At 31.8% G+C, this 12,504-nt stretch overlaps 1 protein-coding gene across 2 annotated transcripts in view; it reads left to right on the forward strand.

Annotated features, from left to right (window-relative positions):
- Nucleotides 1-10,326: 10,326 nt before the first annotated feature.
- Nucleotides 10,327-12,504, forward strand: part of LOC110098922 (26S proteasome regulatory subunit RPN13) — a 40,931-nt gene continuing 38,753 nt past the window's right edge. Inside the window, exons 1-2 of one of the 2 annotated variants that reach the window (XM_020825873.2) lie at nt 10,327-10,442; nt 10,632-10,680. In XM_020825873.2, coding sequence (XP_020681532.1) covers nt 10,642-10,680 — 39 coding nt within the window. In that variant the 5' untranslated portion in view covers nt 10,327-10,442; nt 10,632-10,641. Of the gene's footprint in view, nt 10,443-10,631; nt 10,681-10,794; nt 11,078-12,504 lie in introns of those variants that run through there. The other variant, XM_028700565.1, reaches the window with a different exon arrangement.

Here is a 12,504-nt window from a genome sequence, read left to right on the forward strand (position 1 = left end):
AGATATTGTAATAAAGTAGCTAATTGTTGTGCTACTTTGGCATTGGAAAATAGTTTTTCTTTTGATAGTTTTTCTTTTGAAGGTATCCCTTCCGACTTGATGGATTTAATCAAGAAGGAATGTGATCCTTTTATTACTTGTATCTAGTTCTTTTTTGCTACTTTTAATGCAATCGATGCAATTCTTCAAAAAAAAAAAAAAAAGAATAGTTCTTATAATTTCAATGATTAAATTTATTGTAATGTACTTTTTGAATTTTATTTTTTTTAAAATCAATTTATTAACATATCTTGCTAAATATCTCTTATCAAATCCTATTTGTATGTTAATCATTATTATGTATTCTATAACTCTTTATGTTTGTTATACACTGCAATAAATTTTGTATAAATTACATTCTATTTTTTTATTTTTAATTATGCAAATTTTTGAAATATTTATAATTTAAATTTTTTATATGTTACACTGATTTACTAATTACTTTTTTTTAATGCAAATGGCTTCAGGTAACGATCCTTCTCGTAGATCATTCACTTCAAAGTTTTCTTGTAAAAAACATTTAAGCGTGGACCAAGCAGACCTAGACAGGGTGATGAAAGTAAGGAGTAGAGATCAGTTCCACCAGTGATACTATCACCACCACCACCACCTAAGAGTCAACAACAATCCCCCAGTAAGTAGGGTCAGGATAGTTAGATTCACCTATTATTGGTATACCACCACCCTTTCCTAGGTACTTCCCTCCTACATCAATGAGTTCTCGATTTCCCTCTCCAGATCAGACACATGCAGCTCTATTCTATCTATATTATCTCCCACCAACATTAGAAACTGGTCCATCCACCATACCTTAGCCTCCTTACCCCCACTCTTATTATTACCCATATTCGGTGTAGCCAGAACACGGTGGATCATCTACATAAGCAAAGGTTGGTGATGGAGATCATACATCTGTAACAGATAAGCATTAATACATTGAGCTTGAGGGCGATATGTAAGTTCAATTAATTTTATAAAGTTATTATAATTTGATATATTATATGTTATTGACAAAAAGATTAACCTACAGCTTCAATCCCTCAAGGCCACCTACCGATAAGATTCAGGACATCATACGTAGCAAATATGATTCTCCTTACATATCATGGAAAGAAGATCCTAAAGGAAACTATGAATATGTGGTTTAGAGAATTTTAGGTATATTTATTTGGTATGAATTTAAATATTTGATTTAATTTATATAAATATTATTTGTTATGTATATATTTTTTATAGAAAGATTTTAGGTGGTTGCCTAAGCATGACATGATGATTATAACAAATTTTGAGAGGAGAGGATCAACTCGTCTTAGGAACATGTTCACGGACATTAGAAAGTTCGAGCAGCGTCCATTATGGATTGGAGAGAGTGTATGGATAGATTTGAGTAGAGCTTGGTGAGCCTTGAGTTCACAAAATTGAGAGAGCAAAATAAGCAGAACAGAGCATCTGATTATGGGGATTTAGGAAGCTCTCTTTATACTAGTGGATATATTCCTCATACTGAATATAGACGATGACTAGTAAAAACTTTCAATTAGTTTATATATATATATATATATATATTATATATATAATAATTATATATTTAATATATATATCTTTTATTTTAAGAAGAGTTTCTGGCCGAGGATCCCACACCACTGGAGTTGCATACAAGGACTCACCAACATCAAGCTGACCATCAGTGGGTTGATGAAAAGGAAGAAAAAGCTCATGTGAGTATAATATTTATAGTTTAGGAATATAAATTTAATATAAAAAAGCTTATTCTAATATATTTATTTTATGGATTTATTTCTCGGAGGAATGATTTTTGTACAGTTCAGGAAAGTCATCAGTCCTACAGGTGAGGGATATCTTCAGGATAATCAAACTAGTATTCTGAGTATTATTTAATAGTTAGATGTTGTTTGGAGGGAAGGTAGAGGGGAGAGTGTATAATGGATTGGGTTTGGAAGGCTATGCTTATGAGGGCAATTCATTATATCAGCATTTTAATGATGCTAGTGGAGCTTAATAAACTATTAGCCAGAGGGTTGTTGCCCTGATGAGAGAGATAAGAGATGAGAAAGTTTTAAAATAAGATGCAGGCAGGATGTAATAATATATAGATGAAAATTAAAAGAAGAAAGAGCAGATCCTAACACATAATCACAAGTAGCAAGGAAGGCACAGAGGATGATTGTGCTCTTATTTATTTGAGAACTTTTTTTTATTTAAACATTTTGTTGATGGAACTTGTTGTGTGAAAGCGAGGACACGGAGGGCATGGAATTATTATGAATTTATATGTTATGTTTATTATAGAATATATGCATTTCTGTTTGTTTAAAATTTGGTTATGCTTATTATGGATTTCATTTAAATGGTATATATATGGGATTTTGGACTATAATTATGGGTAAATTATTATAGTGGCGTGTTGCCCTTATTTGTAAATGAATATTTTTAATTATGTATAGGTATTACGAAAAACTTGAATAATAGAGGGGGGCTTTGTTTTTTTTTTTAAAATACTCAGGTTTCAACTGGTTGGCCACTGAAAACTTCAATATCGAATGGCTTTATTAGCAGCTGAAATTTTATATAACGCTGGTAACTACCAGCGGTTTGCCAGTCAATAACTAGTGGGCGCAACTGCATTAAACTGACAGTTTGGACCGTCGGTAAAACTGGTGGTTTGGATGGCAACAAGTCATCAGTAATTATTCGGTGTCACCGGCGCTATGACCACCAGACTTTACTAGCAATTAAGGTTCTTTGGAAAGCCACCGGTAAAAAATTTCCAGAAATTGACCGCCGTAAATCCTTTCCTATGCGATTTTTTACCAGTGGTTTACCAACCGTGGAAACCGCGGTATTTGTTGGAAACCATCGAAAACATAATAGATAACCACCCTGAAAAAAACCGCCTATAATTCCTAAGTTTTCTGTAGTGAGTGATCAATATTAATTAATTATTAAGATTTTTTAAATTATATTATTATATAATTTCATCTAGGGTTTTATTATTATCTTACTTTTATTTAATTTTTATTATTTTTTTATTCTAGCTAAATAAGCAATTAAACTACAAGTGCAATATAGAGAATAATATTCAACAATTAAGCATAAAGGAATTTAAATTAATGAAAATAACAAAATAATACTTTGCACAAAAATAATTAATAACTAAAAATAAATTAAATATGCCTTTTCATTTGAATGATAATAAGCTTATAGACATTGTAACACAATCATATAAAAAAACCAAAAGATAAATAGTACATAGCATATATTCTCTAATCCATTCTCCAATCAGGATCCACAGGATCTCTTCTGATCATAATAATTAATAAATGGCTCAAATGACCACAATACCACATCACAACATCACGGGATCACCCCCCCCCTCCCCCCAAAAAAAAAAAAATCAAAAGAAATGAAAAAAAAGGATACAAATAAAAGTAACTACAACTCTCTCTCTCTCTCTCTCTCTCTCTCTCTCTCTCTCTCTCTCACACACACACACACACACACACACAAGCATGCCAAGAATAAAAATAAGAAAATAAATGACTCCCATCACTCAGAGTCTTGATCCTCCTCCTCTTCCTCATCATTATCATTATCAAGTCAGGTTTAAACAAACTACTGATACTCTAGAGTAGTAGGGAAATGTAGTTGGTATGGATTATCCACAAAGGGACTCCTAATCATCTCCACTAAAGTCTCATTAAATTTGACTGCATAGTGGGAATGATTTTCTTGCATAGCTGAGTAATGTGCTTGCTATTCCGTACTCTCCTCATAAAATTCAATTACACCCTCCATCTGCTCCCTCAAATCCACCACATGCTCAACTAAGAATTTAGGAGTCCTAAAACTCCTACTAATATTATTGCTAGGCCTACTAGTCAAACGAGGCTCATTTGGACCACCCTCTTTTATACCTATTCTCTTAAAGCTCTCTAACTCTCTTTTAGTGAGGGCTAAAATAGGAAAAAAGTGCTCATCACTTGGATCTCCCCTCACTTCAACATTTACACATAAAGCATAAATAAGAGAAAGATGTTTGACTCACAAAGTAGTTTCTCTAAAAATATAAGTCTTGGAAGAATGAATAAGCTTTCCCACATCAATGGTATACCCAACTTGAATAGCATAACCAAGAACAGCTTGATCCTTGTTTATATCACAAATATTTTTGTTGTGTAAAAGTCTAGCAGAAATAAAGTAATGTCAAGCCTTAGATAGTTGAGTAAAACAGGATGTAGGAAAATTAATGATTTTGTTCTCCCTTTTCTTCCAAAAACCTCTACTATTAAGAATTTTCACAGAATTAAAGGCACGAGAAAAAGGGGTATACCCATAAAAGTTAAAATTTGGAAGCTTATATAGATGGTTGATAGTCACACGATAAAATAGTACTCACTTACCTTGCACATAACACTTATTATTAACAACCTCTTTCTCATTAGCTAAAAACACCCTCACTACATTGACAACTGTTGCATAGGGTTCCTTAAAGAGTTGCTCCAAACTCCCTTTTACAATCATTTGCATAACTTTCCCTTCTAAGTTTTAGAAGCCTATCTCAAGGATTAACTGCTTTGAAATCACTATCATCACATATTTTTACTTGACTACAACATAAATGAATATGCTCTTATCATAGGATGATAAAGCTCTCTTCTTGCCAAATGTTTTAGGAGCCATTTCAACGAAAAAAAAAACTCAAATAATAAAAAAGTAGAAAATGTAGAGAGAATGAAAGAAAGAATGCAATGAATTTTTTTTTTGAACAAGCACACTATATATGAACAACACAAGCGCTACATCACTCAAGAGATCAGTGTTACGGTGCTTACAAACATACAAAATGACAAAAGGGTCAAAAAGATAGATGCTATAATAGTACGGGACATATGGTACTGTGGAATAGACATTGGAAAATGAAGTGCTAGCTTTTCTACTAGGGAAATATAATGGCGCTTGACACACATGATCACTATGGCACAAAAAAAGACCACCTCCATGATGCTTTAACTATCATATTAAAAATGATTTGACTTAATGTTGTGGCACTGACAATAGCATTATGACGCACCATAAAGTTTCATAATATAAAACTTATGAACATATGATTTATTTGACTGCACCATCATAATTACTATAGAGATAATGGATAAATGCTACAGTGCTTGGGATAGTAGCATCAATATGCTCTGTAAGACAAAATAGCATTGTCGCATTTATTGATACAGGGCTGTGGTAGTGCAACCAAGATAATTTTACTAAGGATTTAGTGTTGTAATGCTATTTTTGAATTTCGTAGTGTTTGGCTTGTAATCACTGCAGTGCTTCAAATACCATGATGTGATGCTAATTCAATCTTTAATTTAGTAAATTTATTCTCATGAAGTTGTTCATAACTTAGTCAAAATAAATATTAATATTTTTATAAATAATACAACATACACACATAACATAACATAATATAAAAGCAAAATTAAAAAAAAAAATTACAAAATAAAGTATACAAGTATAGAACAGAAATGGGTTTCCTCCCAATATTGCACTAAAGTTATAGTCTTCAGCCAGACTTATCTAGATTTATCATTTTAGGTGTATTGAATCACAACCACATCACAACTGGTATACACTATGCTCTTTTCATTTTTCATTTAGATTAATTTTAGTATCACTAGGCAAAGATCTAAGTGGTTTACTACAAAAAGAGATTACAAGTTATCCTAATTGATTTTCTAATTTTTTAATTAAAGCAGCTTAACTTTGTAATTTGGTCCTAACTGAATCGCAACATCTTCCTAAGATGATTTTCTCTCTCTGAATTGATTATTTTTGTTAAATATGAATGTTTAGGAATTACTACAGGTTGCAAAAGATTATTTCAATTTCTTCCTTGATTAGATTGGCATTCATTCCAATGATTAGTACCACCAATATTATTATTTGACCAACTAAAAATAGGATGGTTCCTCTAACCTAGATTATATGTATTTGAATATGGATTGCTTTATATTTTAGTCAAATTCACATTCTCAAATCCTTGTGCATTATTATCATCAATAAAATTTAAATTATGCTCTTTTAATTGAATAGATGATCATGATGTTGAACTAACTTCAATAGTGTTTAACTTTTTAGAAATAATAAATACATGTACAATTAAAAAAGATAATACATCTGAATCATACACGCCAGCTACTCTCTTAGGATTCATCTTATGAGAAGGCCACTAAAAATTATTTGTAGCCATTTGCTCAATTAGTTCATATGCGTCCTCAAAATGACTTATATATTAAAGATCCTCCAACTACTGCATCTATCAATGACCTAAGGGATCCTACCAATCTATTGTAAAAAGTCCAAATAACTAACTAATTGGGAATAGTATTATGAATTCATTTCCTAAGTTTTTTTTTTTTAAATCTCTCCAAATTTTCATAAATTGACTCTCCCTCAATTGGGCAAAAGATATGATATCATTCCTAAGTTTGGTAGTTTTTAAAGGTGGGAAATACTTAACTAAAAATTTGTTTGTCAACCCATTCCAAGTGATTATAGAGCCTAGGGGAAAAGAATCAACTACTTCATAACTTTGTCCCTTAGAAAAAATGAGAATAATCTAAGTTTAATAGCATTATCAAAACATCATTATACTTAAATGTTACACAAATTTCTAAGAAGTTAGCTAAGGGTAGGTTGGAATCTTCAACATGAGCACTCATAAACTAATAATTTTGAGTCATTTGAATTATGGAAGGTTTTAGTTCAAATTTATAGGCATGATAACATATTTTTTGATAATATGATGATTCTTTTTACTACAGGGTTAGCATACTATCTAAGATGTCTAGATGGTCTTGATATTATACTAGGTCAAACATTTTTTTTAATCTTTTTATTTTTTATAAAAATTTAAGAGTCATTTCTATCTCAAAATCAAACTTCATGGGCTCCTTACTAGATCTACTAAACATGTAACAATGATAAAACAAAACAAATATCATAAATTAAATAATTAATATTTTTTTATCTTTTTTAAAATTTTAACAAAAAAAAAGATGCAGGGTACAAGTAGGTCTAAATATGCATTTATTTTAATAATATAATTGAAAATTATAATATGCACATTACTTCCTCGTTAACGGTGCCAAAAACTTGATGGGGCTGATTCAGTTAGCTGTCAATGATATGCGTTAAACACGAAACTAATGTGCAATATGAAAATGCTTAGATTTTCTTTGATATAAAAATAATAAAAGCCCACTAAATATGCAATTATATGTGCCGATCAAGTAATAAAGCGATAAAGAAGAGTGTCAATCCCACGAAGACGTATTCTGCTTAATTGCAATTAAACTATTACCCTCAATATAAATGCACAAGTTATCCTACCGAATGTAAAATAGATATTTTTTCCTTGTGGTAGAGACTTTGCAATAAAATTGGATACTAATAAAAATAAAATATTTTGGACTAATGAATGCAAGAAAATATAGTTTTCCTAACGAGTCTCTTAATTTTAGATTTAAATTAGAGCATATGCATACTTAGATCTCTATCAAGCTTGTAGGGATGAAAATGGAGGTTTAAGGTCTTCTTATAATTATACTATCTCTATAGAACTTAGAATGTTTAACATCTTATATCTAGGTATGCAATCATTCTATTTTAATACTCCTATTTATTCTAATATTTCTCTGTCAATATCACACTAGATTTTAATTGCATACATGACCATTATATGCATTAAATAACTAACCAGAGATATTGAAAGCATCTATAAGTAATTCAAAGTACAATAATCTGCATTAGTATTTGCTATATGATTACATCATTAGCCCAAAACTTAATGATTCAACCAAACATGAATAACATAAAAAAGCAAATTCATGTTCATTTTATTCGTATAAGAAAAAGACACTGGAGAATGAATAAGATAAATGTCACATGTAAGGATCAATTGATATTCTCCACACTCCTTCCTATAATAAAATTACTTATACAATATAGGCTAAGATCTCTTAAATGGAAGTATCTTGTACTTTCATAGCCTCACTTAGACTTTACTCTAAGGGAAAACTAAATAAAAACACTACAAAGTACAAGACTCCACTAAAATGAAAGAACACTCTTACCAAAGAATTGAACAAAATATTTATACAAGTGTAGAAATGAACTCAGGCACTATGAAGCTCGGTGGTATAAAATGAACTAGCTCCTTGGTGCTATAATGCTTGCTCCGCTGCATTGCTGAGCTGACCTGGCATGATTAATGGTTGAACTAGTGCATTTTTTGCTGAGTTAGCGTGCCATTTTGATAGTTGTTTTGTCATGTTTTGTAAAAGTTGAGCATTGCAGTGCTTGAAAAATGTAATCTAGTGTCACGGCGTTGTGATGAACAGTGCTCTGGTGCCCATTTTCCTAAGACTCCAGTGCTGTGGTGCTAATTTCCAGGGGGGTAACGTTGAAAGGCACTGCCGCGCTGACCTTGGCTCCGTCGGAGCACTTACTTTTACGTAAATTACTTAGAGGGGCGGCAGTGCAATGTTAAGAATAGGCACTGGGGTGTTGTAGATGGCCACACTGCGACATTATATTAGTGGGCGCTACGCTGCTCATTCAATACTTATAATTTTTTTTCCTTCTCATGAATATTTCCTATATAAACACAACTAAAACAATACATTTTTATCGAATTTAAACACAATAAATAGGATACAATTTATACTTAATAGGCTTGTGATGCATTATACATCCCATAACTACAGTAGCATCTGCAATTGCTCTTAACAATAATGGTAGAATTCTAAATCAATATTGGAGTGCACTAAAGCATGATATTATTTAGGCACTAGTTTGTGTAAATGATTGGTTATACACAAAACAATACTTTATTATTCACCTTTATAGACTCTTCCATTTGTTTAAAGTACATTTATAAATATCAAGTTTTTTTAAGAGCTCATATTCATTTTTTTTATTTGTTGCAGTATTACATGACCCTGAACTTGATGCAAACTTGATGCTATTACTAATGATATCCTTAGTTTAGATGTGAACTAAATTGATGGAGAACCAGAGGAAAGTTCAGTTATTAGATGATTTTAGTTGCTGTTGTTGTTTGAGGGGAGCTTGTTAAAATTCTTGGCTATTGGACATCTACTGATTAGTTGCTTTATTATTTATAACCATTATTACTTTTTGGCACTTTGCATTAAAATAATATTAACCCCTTAGTCAACAAAGCTCTAGTTAATCGGTTGTAGGCATTTCAGGATTCACTATGTAGCCTTGTAGGTTTGTGCAGGAATGCATTGCTTGAATAACCCATGTAGTTAGATTGCTAAAAGCTTGAAACCTGCAAACTTCATCTTGGATGGTAATATTTATTACACTAATATTTCATCATGACCAATGATTTGGAGGGTTAATTGAGCTATGTATATAATTTTTTTTGTTATTTAATTGATTTTGTTGCAATTAAATATATATGAAGATAATTATTGGGGGAGCAATTGAGCAAAGCAGCAATGCCAACAAATTATAAAATGATGTATAAACTCTTTTGTATTTTGTAAATTGATTTGTAATTCAGCAAAGCAGCTAGGTTGCATTTGTAATTCAGCAAATTGTATGTTGTGCACTGTTTTGTGTTGTTGTAAAATATTTTTTTAGCATTTTGTATGCTGTAAATTGATGTATTCTATAAATGGTTTTGTATTCATGCTGAGAAATATAACCTGTTGTGCTCACTGTTTGCTATAAACTTTATAATTTGGAATTTGTAAACTATTTATTGTTCAATTATTGTTACATATGCCATGTTTAAATTGTTTTTGATTTTTTGCTGAGAAATATATGTTGTTGCTGTTTAGGCTTCATTTGGGGCGGCTTTCTTATTGTTTCTTAAAGCAGCTTTTTTACTAAAAAATTACTTTAAGAAGCAGTAAGAAAGCCACCCCAAATGAAACCTGAATGTATCTCACTGTGTGATGTAAACCTGTTGTGTGCTATGAACCTGTTGTGTGCTAAAACAGCTCTGTTTATCCCCAAAAAAAATTGTGAAACCTGCACTGTTAACAAAGAAACTGTCTGTCAATTCAAAACTGGTTGATGCGTCGTGTCGGGTTGACAGGGCTCTGAACTGAGTTGAGTTCGGATATGAGTTGGCGACCTATTTTTAAAAATGAGTTAAGTCAAATTCAGATGGGTCAAATAATGGCGGGCCAACCTCGATCGGACCGAAAACCGTTTTCACACACCAAAGTAAAATCCTCCGGGCGCTCATTCCGGCCCAAAATTCATTTTAGTTCTGCTAGATTACGCAAATCGCTCCCCCGAACGGTTCCTCCGACAAGAGGTGAATTCGTTTTCTGTGACGGCTAAAGGTCAGAAAGTCATCCACTTCTTTTACGTTCTTGCTTTCACCGCCGCAAATGCACAGTAATTGGTCGGAGGGAAAAAAAAACCCTAGTTTTTTGCTACCCACCATGTTAAAGTTTCGGTCTTTAGATTTGAAATGCTTATTTCTAACTACTCGTTTTGTTCGCTTTCATACTGCGGGTATTGGAATACAGAAGTTGATCTATGGGGACGCCAGCAGTGGAAGTTCTTACCCCGTTGCAGGTACTATTCGTATCTTTTTGTTTTGTCCTTTATGGGTAATTTCATTTCGTTTCTTTGTTCTGTGGTGATTATCTACTAGGGTGTGTTTGGATGCAGGATTTAGCCTAAATCCTGCCAAGAAGCAAAAATGACAACTTTAAATCCTACAAAAACTTAAATCCCGTTCCGTCTCCGTTTTGCCTTAAATCCTGGATTTAGTAAATCCGATTGTTGGGTGGATTTATGGGATTTAGTCGAAGAAGCGCGCGAAAGGGGTGAAAGATCGTTACTTTCGAGGCAAGCTCCTGTCGTAACTTCGGATCCCAAAGAAACAACGTCGTCAAAACTATACTTCACGTGAAGCATGCGATGTAGGAATGAAGAAACGGAGAAGAGGAAACGCAAACCCTAGACATATGTAAGGCTATAGGAAGAGCATAGACAAAGACTAAAGAGAAGAGAAATTATAGAAATATAGGGGAAATGCCAGAGATGAATACCGTCTAGGGCGTTTTTGGCTACTATCAGCTTTCCTTATTTGTGCTTTTCTTTTTCTCTTTGCAGGTTACAGTAATATCAAATCATGTGTTAAAGAGAACCAGAAATTGAATAATGAGGAAATTCAATTTATATGATTGATATTTAGATTTTCATTTAGAGGTGGAGGTTAAATAATTTTTTTGTTAATTTAACATTAAATTAGTTATGATATTAATATATAATAAGTATGATTTAATTAATCTAATTAGGATTGAGAAATATTTTTTGAATTATGATTAATAATATTTAGTTATGTAAATTAGACAAATAAATTAATTTTAATAATTAATATTAATTAATTAAAATATTATTGAAATTTTATTTGGTTCAATAACTTTAAATCACGAAGTAACCAAACAGTTCATCTAGATTTAATTGAATTTAGTCTCTGTAATGCCAATAGTTTTCAGGATTTAACTGCCTTAAGATTTGATGAATCTAGATTTATAAAATTTGCTAAATCTTATTGGAGCCAAATAGGCCTCTGGTTTGCTAGTTTTGTTGGTTTTAGCACACGAAATCAAGATGTATTTTTGGTGCTTCTTGGTTATCTTATTAATGGGAGTGATACAATTGGAAGCTGATGACTTGGAATCTGTTGGGCTTATGGATGGTTATTTTTGCACAATAAGTTGATCTTTTATGCTTCTTAGTTCTGAGATTGTGTTTTTTGAATATAAGATTAGTCATGTATTACCAAATAATCCTGGGGAAATATAGAAGGTTGGTTGTTTGTGTTATGTCAAAAGGAAAATTCTAATGCAAAATTTTTAATTTCAAACAAATATATTGTAATTTATGCTTGATTAAATATGCATATTAAACCAACCTTAACCTGCTCTGTACACAAATTTATTTTTTGTTTTATTTTTTAATTTGGGAAATGTTGGTCCTTTTTGTGGGAAGCAATGCTCCATTTATTCGTACAGCAAGCGACAAGTCTTGAATGCATATCACGATTCAGCTTTCTCATAGGCTGTACATGCAGAAGCCCAATAATCTTGGATTCTTGGCTGACCTACTGGGTTGTGTAGTCTATGGGAAAATTTAAATATATCAGTCAACTATTCATTTTCTACATTATTTAGGTTTCTAATCTAAAGTTCCAATAGATGGGCTTTTTTGTTGATAATGATAAAATTTGAATCACTCCATAATTTCTTGGAAATTAACTTTGATTTCTAGAATATATTCAATTGATTTTTTTAAGTTTTGATTTGAAGCAATGAGCTCAAATTGATTTTGAGTTGACAGAGTATCAAGTGGGCTCAATGCATATATTAACAACAAAATTTGCTGTTATTA

The sequence above is a fragment of the Dendrobium catenatum genome, unplaced genomic scaffold (assembly GCF_001605985.2).
Source record: "Dendrobium catenatum unplaced genomic scaffold, ASM160598v2 fragScaff_scaffold_1557, whole genome shotgun sequence".
Classification (NCBI taxonomy): domain Eukaryota; kingdom Viridiplantae; phylum Streptophyta; class Magnoliopsida; order Asparagales; family Orchidaceae; genus Dendrobium; species Dendrobium catenatum.